The 20,950-nt window shown below is 43.2% G+C and overlaps 1 protein-coding gene across 1 annotated transcript in view; it reads left to right on the top strand.

Annotated features, from left to right (window-relative positions):
• The window catches only part of LOC311137769 (WD repeat-containing protein 18-like), an 85,437-nt gene extending 70,120 nt beyond the window's left edge, over positions 1–15,317 (top strand). The window contains exons 8-10 of the mRNA XM_084172354.1: positions 3,503–3,669; positions 10,570–10,638; positions 13,369–15,317. Of these exons, the coding sequence (XP_084028480.1) occupies positions 3,503–3,669; positions 10,570–10,638; positions 13,369–13,497 (365 nt within the window). The 3' untranslated portion in view covers positions 13,498–15,317. The remainder of the gene's footprint in view (positions 1–3,502; positions 3,670–10,569; positions 10,639–13,368) is intronic.
• The last annotated feature ends 5,633 nt before the right edge of the window (positions 15,318–20,950 follow it).

Below are 20,950 nucleotides of genomic sequence, written 5' to 3' on the forward strand. Positions count from 1 at the left end.
ACTGCAAAGTAAAAATTGGCTATTGTAAAAATGACGACAACAATTAGCTTTTTTGTCTTAACTTAAGGTTTAGGGTTAGGCATTAGGGTTAGCAGTATGGTTAGGTTTAAAATCCGATTTTATGACTTTGTGGCTGTGCCAGCTAGTGACCACTTGAGGAAAAAAGGCTAACCTGCATCAACCGAATATACTCTTTATTTTCTGCCGTCCCTCGATGTATCTGATAAATACAGGGTACAGACAGCCATCAGTCTAGTTGTCTCCTAGTCCGTTTCCTCTGAAAAGTGTTACATCTACTAGATTTTTAATTGATATTGATTCCCTCTAGTACTGGTGCTGAGCAAGTGCCCTACCTTTGTGTGTTAAATGTAGATAAAGTGTGATTACCATAGAGAGAAAACAATAGTGGCTGTTATCTCAACAGTGATTACGGTTTTGTTACCATATCAGTATCGTGTAACAGCTCTAATTACATAATATGCCTCAAAATGCCATTTTTTCACCCAATTCAGTTGAATTTGAGCACATTTATGTGTGTTTGGACCTCAAAGATTTGTTTGCTTCTCCACACACACTCATAATTGCTGTTTCAACCAGGAGACGGTCAGGGTTGTCATAAATTGTGCCGTTGTTTTGACAGGCCTTTAGAAGTTGAGATTCAGAAACTACAGTTATGAAAGGGCTTAAGGAATAGCATAAATCCTGGAGCGCTTTCCATTCAGTGTTTTATCTGCCCTCCAAAGATTAGAATTATGAGCGTCAGCTTGTGTACAGTATATGCTCCCTCAACAAGATCTCCATATTCTACTCATAAATACTTTCTCTTCTCTACTGGTGTTTATTTTTCCGTCTATGATGCTAACTATGGGGGGCCAATTAATTAGTCCGCATGGACACACTGAGGGAACCTTCGTTTTTATTGAGTTAGGCTATTCGGTCATCAATGCTTTGTCTGCTTGACTGCGACAATTTTTAAAAGTGAAGCTCAGCCAACTACGCCAACACATGGCTGGCAATTTGTTCCAATAGGCACTTTTTGGGCAGTTAATTAGAGTTTTCATACGCACTGACGTTTCATGCAACATGCTGCGTTCATACATCCCAGTTTAATGATTCTATTTGTTTATTTTCTATATCTGACTCACTCTCTCTTATTTCTTCTCTCTAACCTTGGGGAATGAAATGATGATATTATGTAGGAAGGATTTAATGCTGCCAAAAAGTTTTTAAAGTTAGAATGGCTGACAATGTTTCAACCATTTTCATTCAAGTATGATTACTCCTGGCCTACAACACCCCAAGACTTATTCACATAACTTTGTAAAGTTTTTCATGTGGAATATTTCAACCATTGCCCATCTTGACAGACCTTTTAGATAAGTCTTCTCTTACCCTCAACCGGAGAAAAACTAGATGTGTGTACAGCGTAGAGAGTACTCCACTGTGAGATACAGAGCTGATTAATGTCAACCAAATAGTGAGAAAAGGGATGTTCAAAATTGATTTTAATGACCTAATGAAAAACCGACGTAGGTGAAATATCAAATCTTGGCAACCCAGAACCACATTTTGCGTGAGGGCTGGCCTCCATCCAGCTAGAACGGACAAATTATAAGAAAGACATCTATGCCTTCAAGGACCAGTCAAGTAGATTGCTCATCTATAGTTTTGAGTGATATAGCCTACCGTACTACTCCCTGTAGTGTATATACCGAAGCTCAGAAACTCAGAGCAAACTTTAAGTTTGCTCAGAGTTGTGTTTTTCCTTTAACCTGGGATTTTAAAGTTTTCCTTAATATCAAATTCACATGTATTTTACAGTATTATAAAATATTTGTTAAGGTTACAACAAGAGAGCAAGTCTGTCTGCCATATAATCTTTCCTAGATGAGTATACCTGAATACCAATGTGTACATGATGCTTTGCATTTTAGGAGAGCACAATCATTTTAGGGAGATTACTAAGTGTTCTATGATAATAATTAATGATTGACTGATTGATTGGATTAATTCTGCCATTGTCATAAATAAACCCAGCCTAGGTATATCATGCATACTACATCTGATCCATTCTGGTGTATTGCAACTCTGTTTGATCCTTTTTTCTCTTTTGGTATTGTGAAAAAGCCATCACCATGTGGCTAAGGCCATCAGTAGGAAGAAGTCTGTCAGACCCTCCATCAGATGTTGATTCCCTCCATTAGTTTCTTGTGTAATAGCGCTCAATTCGGGGCATGCAGAAAATGCCTATATGCCCCCTGCTGAAACCCCCCTTTTCAGCCGCCAATACCCTGGGTAAGATGTTTTTATCCTGGAGGACAGATGGGCAATTCGGATGATTTGAAGGCAGCTTGTGGAAGACTGACAGTAATGGGTAAATAAAAAATTGTCCATCGAGTTGAAGAGCACTAAAGCTCATGTATGTTGGCATCGTTAAAAAAATATTCAAGAGCAATGGGCTTAGTCAGAACGTTATTCTTTCCGTTTTAAAAAGCAATTATCTTTGTTGCGCATTAATTAATAAGCAAGGAAGGCCAGTCAAAGGGTTAGGGGCTGAGTAGAGATTGCTAGTTCAAGTCCTCAATTCCCCTGTCTCCACTTGCGTCTTTCCTCACTCTCTTCAGGCAGGTGAGGTGTGCAGGTCGGCGGAGTGCCGCTGACGTTCCTTAGAAACACTTCAACTTTCATGTCTTAGTTCATGATGTAGGAGGATTGCTGTTTGTATGGACGTAAAATATAACTATAGCTCCAGCTTGCTTTCCAAAGCGCGTGACAGCACAAACCCATCAAAAGGAAGTACAGAAGGTCGGATCTCTATCATCCCATTCTCTACCTTTTAGTATTTTTTTGCGAAGACAGGGAGAGTGTTCTCTCCCATGTTTTCCAGGTACCTCCTCAATGACAATGTTCAAAGTCTCTTGTAAAACTCGGACCATGCCCCAGTTACGGGCGAATGTGAACACGGTGGGGGGGAATGATGAAGAACATAAAGAACTTCTCCCCCACTTAGATGATTACTGTGGCCCTGAGGATGTTCACGTTCATCTTATCTCTTTCTTTCCCACTCTCCCTCCTTTCTTCTGTTCTTTCTGTGCCCCTCTCACTTCTCCTACCCCTCTCTTGGGGGTGGGTGGTGCTTATATTTTTCCTGTTTCACTGTCTGTACAACTGGGTAACCTGTACGAGTATGAGGTGTGAAATGGCACACTTGGAGAGCGGGGTCACGGCCAGGGATCAGCCATTATTGACGGCGACCCTGTAGCAATTAGGGTTAGGTGCCTTGCTCAACTAGTAACCTTTTGTGATTAGTAACCTTTTGGTTACTGGCCCAACGCTCTAACCCCTAGGCTACCTTGCTCCCTCACTCTCCTTCTCTCCCTCCTCACCTACCTTGCTCCCTCACTCTCCTTCTCTCCCTCCTCACCTCACTCTTTCCTCCTCTCTCTCTCTTTCCCACTCTCCGTCCCCTCCCTCTTTCTAACTACTCTCACACCACTGACAGGTCCGGTCACCAATGCCCTCATCATCCCTGCCCCTGCCAACATGTTCCTGCCTGACAGCCGCCCGGGCATCCCCCTGCCCCGCTTCAGCCGCCACCTCAACCCCCTAGAGCAGGGCGAGGGCACAGAGACTGGAGGAGTGTGCCTGCGTCTGGCCCCCCCCACACAGGTTAGTCACAGCCCTGTAGGTACCCATGTACAACACCCAGGTTATTCACAGCCCCGTAGGTACCCATGTACAACACCCAGGTTATTCACAGCCCCGTAGGTACCCATGTACAACACCCAGGTTATTCACAGCCCCGTAGGTACCCATGTACACAACCCAGATTAGTCACAGCCCCATTGGTACCCATGTACACCACCCAAGGCTCGTCCTTGTCTCAGGTTTGAGTAGCATCATGGTAGGCTTTTGCTCTCTTAACATATAAGATGGCATTGAAAGGTACAGGAATGAGAAGGTAAGGTATCTAATCTGATTTTGTTGGTTGTTTGTTATTAAGCAGCTGTCCCATCACTGATATCACAGGACGATGATAAGCAGTTTATCTACATACCTGGTGTCAATGACTCTTGCAATGAATCCATGCCTTAAGGGGATTAGAATAGTAAGCATCTGTATTTGCTTACTGTAGGTAACTTTCCTTCTCCCCGTAACCACCCACTCTAAATGAACGGCTGCAGTATGGTGACGAGACAGCTGTTTGTGCTGCACGTAATCCTAGCAGTGTCAAAATCAATTATACAGGGCTAAATGAAATGGTAATGGAGCGGTCTCTGAATTACCTACCACCTGCTCACTCAGAGTTTCTACCCTTCGCGTACCACTGTGCTGGCATAGTTTTTTCCCTCCTATCGCTCTCTCGCTCTCCCCTTCCCTCGCTCTCTCTCTCTGAGGTCGCTTATTTCCATAATGGCTAATCTCGGAGCTGCTGGGAATATAACTGTCGCTGTCGAGAAATGAGCTTTTCCCCTGTGCTCTGAAAGCCAAAGAAACACAGAGAATGATTAGAAAAAATATATTAATACTAATAGGAATTCCAAAAAACAATAATTCCGTCGTGCCCCCGGGGCATGGCCGACATCACAAAAATACTATTTCTGATCGTGCGCTGTGCTGTGTGCAAATTACGAAGAGAATTAAAACTTTTACATTTTTGTTATTTGCTTTCTTCTGGAAAATGTGTGCATGGGTCTGTCGATGTGTAAGTGCCTACACTTGAATGTATGTGAATTAATGTGCTGCTACACTGCAGAGTGGAGAAGTCATTCCACTGTGTTTGGCGGCGGTGGCTTGCCCTCAGATGAACCAGGGCCGGTTTGGCCCAGGCCCAGGGAAGAGACAAAGAAAGCCCATTAGCGAGTTGGCTGCCTGGGGTGAAGGGTCAGGGGGAGGCAGGGGAGATGGAGAGCCAGAGGGGCTGGGGTGGTTCCCTGGGGCTCCTCGCGAAGGGTTGGGGTATCTCCATGTAAGGCTAATTGGACAGTTCCTCTGGGGTGGGGGCACGGTACTGGGTTCATGGGTAGATTAAGGAAACGGATAGATAAAGAAAACCCTTCCTATCGCTATTTGCGTTATCTCATTGAGGAGCAGCTGATGGAAGGTGTCAGACGGTGTGTGTGTGTGTGTGTGTGTGTGTGGCGCTTTGTCAGAGAGCATGGGATTGACCTGCGTGTCATCACACATTGACTGACTACAGCCTCATTCTGTGCACACAGTGTTGATAAGGGTGAGCATCGGGGATAGGTTTTTTCCCCCAAATGGTTCATTTTGAAACAGAAAAGCCATTGTTTTGTTCCTGTGTTCCGACCAACATAAATATTTTTTCCCCTTGGTGTCTGACACCTAGGTAAAGAATGGACCTACTGTGTGGAATGTAGAAACATTAACTTGCACCAGTTAAATTAGGTGCAATGAAATTACTCTAAATTGTTATACGGAACCCCTTCGTAATTAGAGCTCTGGTCAGTGTTTCCTTGAAATAAACAATTTATTGCGCTCAACTTCCTGCAGACAGCAGCAGAATGGAAATGGAGAATGGAAACAAAGTAGTGAAGCATCAAGGGTGAAACAAATCTTAATTTGATGGGTGGGCCACTCCACTGTTATAATAGCTGCTCCGTTGTAAACGAAGACAGCTCTGTCATCTTTAACCGGTTGACATACAAACTATTGAGGAAAAACAACAATGAAGACTTTCTTGTTAGACAATAGTAAACAAAAAGGTAAGTATTTTTGCTATACCCTTTTGTAGGGCTGCACGATATGGGCAAAACATTTAATTGCATAAAAAAAAAAATCTAATATTGCAATTTGTGATTTGACGTGATATACAGTGGGGAGAACAAGTATTTGATACACTGCCGATTTTGCAGGTTTTCCTACTTAAAAAGCATGTAGAGGTCTGTAGAGGTCTTCAACTGTGAGAGACGGAATCTAAAACAAAAATCCAGAAAATCACATTGTATGATTTTTAAGTAATTAATTTGCATTTTATTGCATGACAAAAGTATTTGATCACCTACCAACCAGTAAGAATTCCGGCTCTCACAGACCTGTTAGTTTTTCTTTAAGCCCTCCTGTTCTCCACTCATTACCTGTATTAACTGCACCTGTTTGAACTCGTTACCTGTATAAAAGACACCTGTCCACACACTCAATCAAACAGACTCCAACCTCTCCACAATGGCCAAGACCAGAGAGCTGTGTAAGGACATCAGGGATAAAATTGTAGACCTGCACAAGGCTGGGATGGGCTACAGGACAATAGGCAAGCAGCTTGGTGAGAAGGCAACAACTGTTGGCGCAATTATTAGAAAATGGAAGAAGTTCAAGATGACGGTCAATCACCCTCGGTCTGGGGCTCCATGCAAGAGCTCACCTCGTGGGGCATCAATGATCATGAGGAAGGTGAGGGATCAGCCCAGAACTACACGGCAGGACCTGGTCAATGACCTGAAGAGAGCTGGGACCACAGTCTCAAAGAAAACCATTAGTAACACACTACGCCGTCATGGATTAAAATCCTGCAGCGCACGCAAGGTCCCCCTGCTCAAGCCAGCGCATGTCCAGGCCCGTCTGAAGTTTGCCAATGACCATCTGGATGATCCAAAGGAGGAATGGGAGAAGGTCATGTGGTCTGATGAGACAAAAATATAGCTTTTTGGTGGCTGGGTCTTCCAGCATGACAACGACCCGAAACACACAGCCAGGGCAACTAAGGAGTGGCTCCGTAAGAAGCATCTCAAGGTCCTGGAGTGGCCTAGCCAGTCTCCAGACCTGAACCCAGGTTTGGAGACTGTACCAAATATTAAGTTCTGCTTTTCTGATGTATCAAATACTTATGTCATGCAATAAAATGCAAATGAATTACTTAAAAATCATACAATGTGATTTTCTGATTTTTTAGATTCTGTCTCTCACAGTTGAAGTGTACCTATGATAAAAATTACAGACCTCTACATGCTTTGTAAGTAGGAAAACCTGCAAAATCGGCAGTGTATCAAATACTTGTTCTCCCCACTGTAGATGAAAACACTTGAGTGAACGGTTGGAATCATAGAAATATAATTACTTATATTAAGAAGCAATGTGGAAAGCAGAGTAAAATATAATAAATACGGATGTTACACCCGGCTGAGATGTGTTCAAAATAATGCATACAATATGGATCTCTTGCGATATGGATATTGCACATGTCAATATTGTGATTTCGTTGTAAATTTGATTAATTGTGCAGCCCTACCCTTTTGAAAGATTTTGCGCTAGCAATCATACCTAAATATCAAGTAGGGCTGCACAATTAATAGTTTATAGTTATTACAATGATGTGAAATAAATTGAATTCCATAATGACAGGGCACTGATTTAGTTGTGATATTGTAAGGGCCGTCAAATAAATGTTTAGTGTAATACATTTTTAGGTAATACAATCTCTATCATGGATTTCATCATCACATCGTTGAATGGTCAAAACCACTCCCTGAGCATGCATACAGGAACCACCGTGGCGGCTCTCAAAAGCCTCATAAAGCAACATTTTGAAGTGCCGACTGCCAGACATAAGCTGAAAAGTAACAATGGGCAGGATATCAGCGATAAATACAAAACTTTACGCTACTTTGGCCTGCATTCAGGATCCAAGTTCCAGATTTTCTTTAGAAATGTAACAGGCCAGGATATAATCTATGATTTCATGCCGGTTGAAACTGTGTCCCAGTTCAAAATCAAGGTCTACCATGTGAAGCAGAGGGGTATACTACAAAGCAGCATCAAGGAGTTAGCCAGCTAACTTGTCTAAATATTCTAAAATCACTTGTTATTTTTTTTGAAAGATGAGCTTGAAATGGGCATGGTCGAATTTACCCAACAACAAAAGACACATCTAAGTGGAGCTTTCATAATGAACCAGAATATCGACAGTTATTTCTGGCTATTTATCAAAGTTAGCTGGCTAACTCCTTGATGCTGCTTTGTAGTATACCCCTCAGGTCCCTTAGGACCAACAAAGGCTGATCTACAGGGGTAGGCAGCTTGAAGATGGCAAGACACTGGATCACTGACATCAAAAAGGGTAACACTATCTACCTTACACTCTGCTCTGTATTAGAGGTGGCTGAAGACAACTGAGCATCATTGACTTGAGACATGAAACTCTTAACTTATTTACATTTACATCATTTAACAGACGCTCTTATCCAGCGCTTATAACGCATGAAAAGCAATCAATATAGTTAAAACATTACGACAGTATCACGAAAAGTTTTGTATTAAATGTTAAAGCTTTAAAAGGCATGGCCTATATGAAAATGTCAGTTAATTAATAAACATTCATGAAACATCTCAACATAAAAATAAAGTTTTAATGCCCCCAATTTAAAAGACAAGATTTATGAAATGGTTGAATCTAAAACAGCCTGTAATTACAAATGTAAAAAATTGCTCCCTTGACCTAATAGAGAAAAAACTAACATTTACCCAGTTGAGACTGACAAAAACAGAGCACTGCACATGAAGAAACGGTATTTCATGTTTGATGAAAATCTTGCATTGTTTATCCAGATTCTGTATAAATGAGTTCAATTCAAGGCTGAGACTGTTTCTGTTGTTAATTTTATATGGCTAATTTGCTTTGACTTCACTTAAATTATACAAATTAGACATCTGAATCGATCAAGAATGGTTAACATCCTGTGTACTTTCGATTGTTCCAACCAAAATTCATCCTGTCGCAAGGGAGCAATACTTCTGTGAACTCATTGAAAGTGTTAGGATTTCATCAGTGTGGTGTACACTGAGTATACAAAACATTAAGAACATCTGCTCTTTCCATGACATAGACTGACGAGGTGAATCCAGGTGAAAACTATGATCCCTTATTGATATCACTTGTTAAATCCACTTAAATCAGTGTAGCTGAAGGGAGGAGACAGGTTAAAGAATGATTTTTAAGCCTTGAGACAACTGAGACATGGATTGTGAATGTGTGCCATTCAGAGGGTGAATGGGCAAGACAAAATATTTAAGTACCTTTAAATGGGGTATGTTAGTAGGTGCCAGGCGCACCGGTTTGTGTGAAGAACTGCAACGCTGCTGGGGTTTTCACGCTCAACAGTTTCCCGTGTGTATCAAGAATGGTCCATCACCCAAAGGACATCCATCCAACTTGACACAACTGTGGGAAGCGTTGGAGTCCACATGGGCCAGCGTCCCTGTGGAACGCTTTCGACACCTTGTAGACTCCAGGCAACTCAATACTAGTAAGGTGTTCCTAATGTTTGGTGTACTCGGTGTATGTCAACTGCAGTCCTGCACCACAGTTAATTTGTCTGATTTGCTGCAGTGGCATTCACAGTCCTGCCCTTGTAACATGCTCCAGCTCCTATGGCACGTCTGGGACTTATACAGGACAGGTTACTCTACATTTCATAAAGGACTGTAGGTAATAGAACCTAGAGAACAGGGTATGTCTGGTCTAAATTCATGTCACATCACTATTTGGGTTATTGGAGTTCAATAGAAGCTCATTTGGCCTGTGTAACACCCCCAGCACTTTTTAAAGACTAATGCAGAGAATATTCGGTGACTATAGCTTTCAGTTTGTGTGTCTCTTTTAAAATAACGTGATTATTTTCTATGATAGTTTTTAATTTTTGTATTCTGGCCTGTTTATTCCCATTCTCCCACCGTGATGTCTATGGTAATTAGCTAGCTACCTCTGAAGTCCTCCCCTGGAGATAGCCTGCACTCGCTGTAGTTCTGTCTTAGGATTTAGGATTTTATTAGGATCCCGGTTAGCTGTTGCAAGACTTGGAGACTACTGCTCTACCCCACCGTACATAACTTGTGGGCGTCCCACCTCCGTTTCACGATATTGTCCATCCGTATCAGCTTTATCGACCCGCGCTGTAAAATAAAGGCAGAACTCCTACACAGTTAGGTGTCAGCGGACAGGGCAGTAAATTACAGAGGGATCTGCTCCGGCGCTCTCTGTAAATCAGGGGAGCCCGATCACGCCCCCTTTATAGGACAGGCCCAATAATGACAGATTGAACTTGTCGTTATTGTCTGGTATTGGCATTGCCAAAGCTACATTACAGCCGTCACGGCTCTGGCTGTCTTCATTGCTAATCAGTGTATGGTTTAGGGGGAGAGACATGAGCAGGCCATTATCAACATTGACCTCCGTGTAGAAATGGATACTTGAGGAGCATAAAAGCATATACCCGTCTGGGGGTGTGCACATACACATGCTTCAATATCATGATATTGATAATCAATATCAGACTGTGTGTATGATGATGAGGATTAAATAGCAGGTGTAAGCAAGCAAACACACAGACAAGTATGGGCCCAGGGTTACTTAGATTACTGTCAGAATCATGGCACATACACACACACACACACACACACACACACACACACACACACACACACACACACACACACACACACACACACACACACACACACACACACACACACACACACACACAGAGAGGCTTGTCATTCAACCACTTCTGGACATGGTCTGTGCACCTTGTTTGACTGTATGTTTTCTCTTCTTAGGCCCAAAAGGAGACCTATTTGGAGAAAGCAGACAAACTCTACTCCCTGATGAGTGCCGTAACAGACAAGGTAAGTGGGCAGGTCGATGCAGAACGTACGTCATTAAACAATAAAGTGCCCCTTAGATGTTATTTCAAATGCTATCTGTGCATTGGTCAACATTTGAATGAGTTTCCTGTTAAGGTTAGTGAGCAAGTCAACATCACCGCAGGGGGCCATGTGACTCAGGATTATACACCACGTCATGTTCTAAGGGTGTTAAAGATGTAATGTAACTGCTGTGTAAATGTTACGTATGCGTAGTCACCGTAGGTTAACATTCTTACAAGCACCTTGCCACGGGCTGAGCGGCAGGCTCTTCATTTTGACCCTTGAACTCCTCACAGCATTGCTTGCACTTTACTCTCCGACCTCTCCAAAGGCCACAAGAAGAAAATACAGTTGCGACTAGCCTAGCTGTTAAAGAAGCGAGCCAGCAACCGGAGGTTGCCAGTTCAAATCCCAGGTCTGATGGGAAAAAATCTGTCAGGAAGTGAGGAGGGCTTGCGGTTATCGAATTCAAGATGCCATTGCCTGCCGTTGTCCCCTTGAGCAAGGCACTTAACCCTCCATAACAACTGCTCCACCAGTGTGACAGCCCTCTGCTCCAACCTCTCCAACCTGTATGTGTCTTTCAGAAGGGTTGGGATAAAAAATAAGTCACATTTATTTGTCCAATTGACAAATAAAGTGATCATAAACGTACTTATACGGTGAACCGATGCCAGCGCATGCATGCATGCATACATACATACATACATACCGGTACATACACCACTGTGCGTCAACGAACTGACTATAAGAGAAGAAACCCCCTACCAGCTATTAGGGCCAGGACGATACCAGTATTGTGATACTCGTTATCGGGGCAAGGAAACAAAACACAAAGCGGATTTAGCTTCTTTATGAAAACAGTCCTGTTGGAAACAAACATTGTTATGTTGTCACCCAGAGTCACATTTATTTATTTTCCAAGCTATAGAACACAATATTTTACATACAGCAGGTTTTTAAAGGAACAATGACTTGGATCTGCTTCGTGTTTTCATTTTTGCCATGGGAAAAAAATATTGCAATACTGGTATCGTCACAGCCATACCGGCTATGGCGTCAGCAAAGGACAATATCACAGTATTGTGTCCTGTCTGGGGACTTGGCGTATCCATCCCTCTCATATCCTTTCTTAGGAAATCATCCTCTCCCTAGCTATCTGGAGATCAATGTTAAAATGAACGGGCTTGTCGATATGGTGTACAACTAAGTGCAGGAGCAGCACTTTTGAGTGGAAATTAAAATGACAGATTGTGCTTTTAAAGCCAGGGTCTGCTCTACTGGGACTGTATCTTAGTACATCCCTGTCCTGGTGGCAGCAGCAACAGCAGCTATCCCTGTCCAATCATGGGCACTATCCAGCTGCTCCCTTCTGGATCCCCTGCTCCACCTTGGGCTCTCTAGCATTCCTCGCTGACCCTCGCCCACACGGCCCTTCACTTCACGGGTCTGTGGCTGGTGATGGTGGATTGCTTGCTTGATTTTCCTCTGGGATTGATATTCTGACCCCATAAGCCTCCATACCAGATCCAGCACTGGGAGGTCCAATGCCGTTCTAAAGCTTTAAAAAAACTGTGGATGACCCCAAATGTATAGGATTCAAAACTCCCCCTCACTATTATGGCCATGTAATTTTTGCCAATGTTTGGAGAGCATTCTGGCACAAAATGGCTGCTATGCATCACCCAGGTGGGTGTGCTACACATTGGCAGTGGATAGGGAGATTTACCCCTAAACAATGTAATGCACTTTGGAACCTATTGAAAGGCGCTATATTACTGCAACCCATCATTATTACTCTTAATAAATCTATTGTTGAATTGGCACCGCACATCTGTCGGGAGAGGTCTCTTGCAGTGTGCGGTAATGTGTTTGCCTAATTGTGTGTGCCAGTTAGGAGCATGTTGGTGTTTTTCGTGGAGGGATTTGTCAGCTAACTAGACGAGGTCACCACCAGAGGCACCTTATCCCTGGGCTCAGTAAGCTGCTGACAACTCGGCCTCCCCGAGTCCCAAGTGCCCTTAAGTAGATTAGTCTCACTCCTTCCAAAAAGGGAGAGCAGCCCTCGCTCGCTCCCACAGGCGAGCCCAAAGCCCCAAGCCCAGCACGTCTTCAACCAAGAAGGCATTCCAACAAATAAATAAAATGAAGACAGGCAATAGAGTTCTCCGCTCCCCTCCTCTCTTTAATCTGGGGAGGAAATGTGCACCGCTGTCATCCAACGGCTGCCTGCGCTGCGGAATCGGACACAATGGTAAATGTCAATATTTGCCTCGGCGACATTAGGAACGTTTTTCTAACGTCCCTCAACCTAAGCCTTCCACTCACTGCCACGGCTTCGGACTCCCAACACCAGCAGTGGGCTTTCTGTGGGGAGTGGGTTTATTCTTTGCCAGATTGTACTCCCACTGGAAATTAATTCCCCCGCTCATTTGCACACAATCGAGCCTTTGACTCCAAACACATTACATTACCATAGATATTGGAGAGGATTCATCCTTTTGTCGATTTGGAGACAGTTGATCTATCAAAGAGCCTCTGTTTTAGAATCCAATTTGCCTGATACCTGATGTGGTAGATTGAAATGTTCTGTGTCTACAAATATGTATTTGCTTAACCTCCATGTGTATCTCTCCCTCTTTACACTCCCTCTCTCTCCCTCCCCTCCTCTCTATTGTTCTTTCTCTCCGTCTACTGTTACACCCACAGAGTGTGTTTGGCGATGGCGAAAACACCAAGGTGCGTGTGTCGGAGCTGGAGGAGGAAGTCAGGACGCTGAAGAAGGTCAACAGGGACCTGTATGACTTCTCCACACAGCTCCTCACTAAGCCCAGCTAGAAAAGAGCCAACACTCCTGGCCATGGTTCCCCCGTCCCACCAGCAGGGACTCTACTAGGGGGGAGGGGATGACACCACAGACCGGTAGGCTAGGGAAAGATAAGTTAGTATGTGTCATTCATATAGTTTGTTTTGTAAGGGAGAGGGCACATTCAGCAGGACCTGGGGTGCAAAAGTTGTACCATGGACCGTATTGCCTTGATCATGGTCCCTCACCATATTTTGGAAAAAGGATTTAATTAAAATTGACATGAAGAAAACATGCTCACCTTTTTTTGTGCTACACATGTTCAGTGTTAGCCACAGGATAATTAACGTAGTATAGTGGAGCCAGACTCAGCAGCATAATTGATCTTAGCCCTATATCGACTTAACAGAAGCTCCAGTCCCTCGACAACCTCAATTTACAGCCCTGTTCCTTCACACTCATCACTACTGCCTATAAGCCCAAAAATCCCATCAGCCAAAAATTGTTGTAACAGGATCCAGTTATTGCCCTCTGACCTTTCGTCCTCTTTGTCATCCGGCTAACCCCCTAAGAATCCCCCAAACTCTTAGTTTTCTATTACCCACTCCTTCTCGGCTAGGACACATTCTCCCAGCACTTAAGCATTCAACAAGAACAGGGCTCTACAGTGCGACCATTTTACTCGCATATGCGCCTAAATATTTTGCTGTGCAACCTGGAATTTCTATTTATGAGCACCAGTGCGCCTATAAAAATTAAGGATTCTATCTTTAATATATCAAATATTTTTCATTGTGCTCCTAAATCTCTATGTGCACCAACATTTTTCTACTGCAGCTAATAGATTGGATGGATTTGTGTGACAAGGACCTGTTGTGCCCCTAGGTCTTTGGCTTAGCATCGACGAGATTGGTGTTCATTTCTGTCACAAAATGGATACGGTATGATCGCCATGGTTGGTAGGTACCCTTCACGCTATCTCTCAAGCAGAACTTTAAACCTCTCATTAAAACAGAAAGAAAATGGTGGTGTAAAAAAAAAACAAAAAAAGGGAATAGTGGAGGAATATGTTTGATTATAGCCAGAAGCCTGTGAGTTCCGTTTTTCATCTTACACTATCTGTAGCAAACATGGATTTGGTTCTGCACTGCCCAGCAGCTCTACACGTTTACATTACATTTTAGTCATTTAGTAGACGCTCTTATCCAGAGCGACTTACAGTTAGTGAGTGCATACATTTTTCATACTGGCCCATGGTTTGTTTTCAGAATCCTTCAGAAAAAAAAACGCAATTAACCGCTGTCAAAAAGGAAAGAGTTTGAGCTCTGAAATCGCCCTTCCTCTCATCACTGCTAATTTTCCACCGAGGGCACTACGTTATAGGCAGCGACATACAAACAGCTGTTGATTTTATCGTCTTTTTCTAATTTGCCTTGCTCTGATGAGATCAAAAAAGGGTATTGTATTTCTGTGTGCCTCTTCAGTAGAGAAGAGGGAACTGATGAGAACAGCGACCCTCCTGTGTAGAGAAAGACATGGCTTTAGAACTCCCGTTCACCAAGGAGAGAGATGACTTACACGCACCCCAACGTTGACTCCAATTAACTCACTGTTGGGGGGGTCAGGCCAGTGACATGGCGCTTCTGAGGACCTTGATCACAGATGAATCGGAGAGTCCAAGGGTTGAGAGTAAAGAATGTTCAGTGGGGGGGATTACGTGTTGTTCCAGTAAGAAAGACAAAAAGACCAACTGGATTTGTACTTTTTTCATGTATGTGTTGTGTACTCTCCACAATAAGTGTTTTTGTACCTTTCTGAGACCACAGGAAATAAAAACCAAAACTAAATCTGCACATTGTTGCTTCTTGGCCCACTTTTTGCGATTTACCCGCTGTGAAAGATTAGAAAAGTGTACCTCCTGGATGCTTAATACAAAGACACAAGTATTGAAATAGCATTGAGCAAGAATGAAAGCATTGAATTTTCTTTATTTTCATCAACATTGAATATATCTAAATTTTTGTCCAAATGCATAGAAAAATCATATTTGAAATTGTCTTACTGAAGAAAGAAGCACATTTCAAGAAAGAAACAAGTATTTTATCCTTCTTGCAAATGAAGGTTCCCCCCCCCCCCCCTGATTCTATCAGCGACCTTTAGAGTGTTAGGAGTACATGGACCCTTAACGCACCAGTGAAGAAAGCCAGTTAGACTGCTAAACGAATGACCTCAAGATTAGGGATGAGACTTAGTTCCTTATATATGTGCACATCAATTGAGTAACAAGGGAAGCCATTTACCCTCACCTCGTGGCACTCTTTCCATATTAGTCCACGACCTGAATTGGTGGTCCGGTATGGCTCAATTGGTAGAGCATGGCGCTTGTAATGCCAAGGGTTGTGCGTTCGATTCCTGCTGGGGCCACCCATATGTTAAAATGTATGCATGCATAACTAAGTCACTTTGGATAAAAGTGCTAAATGGCATATATTATTATTATTAATTCACAGAGATCGAACCACTTGAGGCAAGTCTGGACAATTGTTGAAAATGTGCAACATTGAGGGTGACTTCCCCCACTGAGTATGTAGATGAGCATTGTATTTGTATTTTGTATTTATTATGAATCCCCATGCCTTGGCAGCAGCTACTCTTCCTGGGGTCCAGCAGAATTAAGGCAGTTCATACAATTTTAAAAACATTACAATACATTCAAAGATTTCACAACACACTGTGTGCCCTCAGGCCCCTACTCCACAACTACCACATATCTACAATACAAAAATACATGTGTGTGTGTATAGTGCGTATGTTATCGTGTGTGTATGCATGTGTCTGCGCCTATGTTTGTGTTGCTTCACAGTCCCCGCTGTTCCATAAGGTGTTTTTTTAATCTGTTTTTTAAATCTAATTTTACTACTTGCATCAGTTACTTGATGTGGAATAGAGTTCCATGTAGTCATGGCTCTATGTAGTACTGTGCGCCTCCCATAGTCTGCTCTGGACTTGGGGACTGTGAAGAGCTGTGTGAGCTGCCTTTTCTGCGTGATTTATGTGTGACACTTCCATTTGAATCAATGAGGGGCTTTGGGGATGTGAAATGAGGCTGATTGCTGTGACCTCCCAGCTGGATGCTGCTCGCACTGGTGATAATCACAGTGGTTGGTGCTACACTGGAATTTGATGAGCTAGTGCACAGCTTCCTTTGCCTGGTACTTTTCTGATTTAATTGGAATGTCCCACTCTGCCACGACTACATTTTTCCTTGGATTTTGACCGGTATCACTTTTCCCGTAACTGTTAATTCAGGGAGATTCCAATTCTGCAGGTACACAACAATAAATAAGCCAGGCATAAGATCAAACCTTTTCATTAGTGCCGTGGTGTATGGAAACAGCTGCCTTCATGTTGCACATGGGACAGGAATTCCAATCTACTGCTGTAACTCTGTCCCCACCTGCAAATGTCTAATTTCCTATCTTCTCCCTCTCGACTGTCTGCTTTGTTGCCTCCTCATTGATTCATTTTGTAGGAGGAATAAGACTTTCTCCAGGTATTTCCATTTTTGTCTTTTATTAGTAGAACCATGAGTAATTTTTAATTTGTTTAACCTTTTTTGATTCATCACATACGCTGGTGCTACTGTTAGGGTCATATAGCCTTTTGCCTAGTCACTTTATTCTTAGTTATATACTACATGGCCAAATTATGTATTTGGACACCCCTTCAAATTAGTGGATTCGGCTATTTCAGCCACACCCATTGCTGACAGGTGTATAAAATCGAGCACACAGCCATGCAATCTCCATAGACAAAAATTGGCAGTAGAGTGGCCCATACTGAAGAGCTCAGTGACTTTGAACGTGGCACCGTCATAGGATGCCACCTTTCCAACAAGTCAGTTCGTCAAAGTTCTGCCCTGCTAGAGCTGCCCTGGTCAACTGTAAGTGCTGTTATTGTGAAGTGGAAATGTCTAGGAGCAACAACGGCTCAGCCGCAAAGTGTTCGGCCACACAAGCAGAATGGGACCGCTGAATCGCGTAGAGCGTAAAAATTGTCTGTCCTCAGTTGCAACACTCACTACCGAGTTCCAAACTGCCTCTGGAAGCAATGTCAGCACAATAACTGTTCTTCGGGAGCGTCATTAAATGGGTTTCCATGGTCGAGTAGCTGCACACAAGCCTAAGACCACCATGCGCAATGCCATGCGTCGGCTGGAGTGGTGTAAAGCTTGCCGCCATTGGACTCTGGAGCAGTGGAAACGCGTTCTCTGGAGTGATGAATCACGCTTCACCATCTGGCAGTCTGACGGCTGAATATGGGTTTGGCGGATGCCAGGAGAACGCTACCTTCCCCAATGCATAGTGCCAACTGTAACGTTTGGTGGAGGAGGAATAATGGTCTGGGGCTGTTTTTCATGGTTCGGGCTAAGCCCCTTAGTTCCAGTGAAGGGGTATCTTTAACGCTACAGCATACAATGACATTCTAGATGATTCTGTGCTTCTAACTTTGTGGCAACAGTTTGGGGAAGGCCCTTTCCTGTTTCAGCATGACAATGCCCCGTGCACAAAGCGAGGTCCATACAGAAATGGTTTGTCGAGATCGGTGTGGAAGAACTTTAATGGCCTGCACAGAGCCCTGACCTCAACCCCATCAAACACCTTTGGGATGAATTGGAACGCCGACTGCAAGTCAGGCCTAATCGCCCAAAATCACTGCTGAACCTCACTAATGCTGATGTGGCTGAATGGAAGCAAGCCCCCGCAACAATGTTCCAACATCTAGTGGAAAGCCTTCCCAGAAGAGTGGAGGCTGTTATAGCTGCAAAGGGGGGATCAACTCCATATTAATGCCCGTGATTTTGGATTGAGTTGTTCGACGAGCAGGTGTCCACATACTTTTGTGTATGTACATATCTACCTCAATTACCTTGTACCCCTAAACATCGACTCAGTACTGGTACCCTGTGTATATAGCCAAGTTATCATTACTCATTGTGTATTTATTATTATACTAAACAAAAATATAAACGCAACATGTAAAGTGTTTCATGAGCTGTAATAAAATATCCCAGAAATGTTCCATATGCACGCAAAGCTTATTTCTCTAAAATGTTGTGCACTAATTTGTTTACGTCACATTTAGTGAGCATTTCTCCTTTGCCAAGATAGTCCATCCACCTGACAGGTGTGGCATATAAAGAAGCTTATTAAACAGCATGATTATTACACAGGTGCACTTTGTGCTGGGGACAATAAAAGGCCACTCTAAAATGTGCAGTTTTGTCACACAACACAATGCCACAGATGTCTCAAGTTTTGAGGGAGCGCACAATTGGCATGCTGACTGCAGGACTGTCCACCAGAGCTGTTGCCAGATAATTTAATGTTCATTTCTCTACAAAAAGCCGCCACATCTGCTGATGTCGGCCTTCCGCATCTGCGGTGGAAGGTGGCCGAGCTACAGTGGTGTTTGTCAGACTAGGAGACATCCCGAAAAGTGGTCTTCTCACGACAACGTCTGTAGCGTCCGAACGGTTTGGGCTACACACTAATATGACCCCTCTATGGAAAGATGAGATTCTCACGAACACGATGGTGTTCTCCCCAACGGTCACGGGACTCGGAAGGTAACCCGGTACCGGGTCGTAAAATGTATGGAAGTGAATAGGGCATTTCCACGTAAAAAGGTAAATGGGGTTAAAAAAAAAAAACGTTTTCTGAGCTTTCTTATATCTCTCAGATATGGACAGACACTTCAAAACATACTCACTTTTTATAAAAAAATGTAACTATCTGTTTTTCCTTGTATGAATCTGTTATTCAATGCATTTATATGGGCTAATAGCATTAAGGCCATGTTTCATCCTCAAAATATTTTGTATACCTACAGTGGTCTTAAAATTCAAAATCAAATACCTAAATGATCCTTGGTATGACCATCTTAAAGCAATTCCAAATGTTAGCATAGTAGAACCCAGCCCTGGGCCCTTAGACTAGGGGGATAAAATACACAATTCTGTAATAAAAAAACAGGTGCTGCTGAAAGTACTGCCATCGTCATTGAGGCAGAGGACATGTATGTGTTCCTCATGTATCTGATGCCTGTCTGACCAAAGATATTATGGCATGTCATACTATTTTTGGCCAGACCTCATCAGATACATGGACTACATATAGTAAGACAGAAGGGCGCTGTTTCAGCCACTTGCAAATTGAAGGAAAGTTTGCGGGTGCACAGTGCACTATTCAGATGCTGGAATTATTTTGGATGAACATGAGAAAGTAACCTACTTTTTGAAGGGATTTGTTTGACAATCATATGAACACATCATTACTGGTTGTGTTGATGGCACATTAAAAGGTAATACATTTTTACAGTTTAATTACATGTTTTTACTATAAATCCCATTGAAAAAAAAATAAAAAATGGTTCGGGGGGAGGGGGTCTTAGACTGGCCTCTGCCTGGGGCCTCCAAATCAATAAGTCCGCCCCTGAGCAACCCTGATCCTTGTCGGCAACAGCTGGTGCACGATCTCTAATATTAAGGAAGTCTCGAGGTTCTGCTCGCCTGAGTTAGAATACCTAATGATAAGCTGTAGACCATACTATTTACCAAGAGTTTTCATCTATATTTTTCGTAGCTGTCTATTTCCCACCCCAAACCGATGCTGGCACTAAGACCACACTCAACAAGCTGTATAGGGCCATAAGCAAACAAGAAAATGCTCATCCAGAGGCGGCGCTCCTAGTGGCCGGTGATTTGAATGCAGGAAAACTTAAATCTGTTTTACTAAATTTGTACCAGCATGTCACCTGTTCAACTAGAGGCGAAAAACCCCTAGATTACTCCCCACACAGAGATGCATACAAAGCTCTCCCTCACCCTCCATTTGGCAAATCTGACCATAACTCTATCCTCCTGATTCCTGCTTACAAGCGAAAACTCAAACAGCAAGTACCAGTGACGCGCTCCATACGGAAGTGGTCCAATGAAGTGGATGCTAAGCTACAGGACTGTTTCACTAGCACAGACTGTAATATGTTCCGGGGTTCATCCGATGGCTTTGAGGAGTTTACCACATCAGTCATCGGCTTCATTAATAAGTGCATCGATGACGTCCCCCCCACAATGACCGTAAGTACATATCCCAACCAGAAGCCATGAATTACATGCAACAGCCACACTGAGCTAAAGGCTAGAGCTCCCGCTTTATAATAATAATTCCCTCTATGCCCTCCGATGAACCATCAAACAGGCAAAGTGTCAATACATGACTAAGATCTAATCCTACTACACCTGCTCTGACGCTCATCGGATGTGGCAGGGTTTACAAACTATCACGGATTACAAAGGGAAACCCAGCCGCGAGCTTCCCAGTGACGCGAGCCTACCAGACAAGCTATACTGAGCAGAAATATAAACGCAACATGTAAAGTGTTGGTCCCATGTTTCATGAGCTGAAATAAAAGATCCCGGAAATG

The sequence above is a fragment of the Coregonus lavaretus genome (genome assembly GCF_964263955.1).
Source record: "Coregonus lavaretus genome assembly, chromosome: 11".
In the NCBI taxonomy this organism is placed as follows: Eukaryota; Metazoa; Chordata; class Actinopteri; order Salmoniformes; family Salmonidae; genus Coregonus; species Coregonus lavaretus.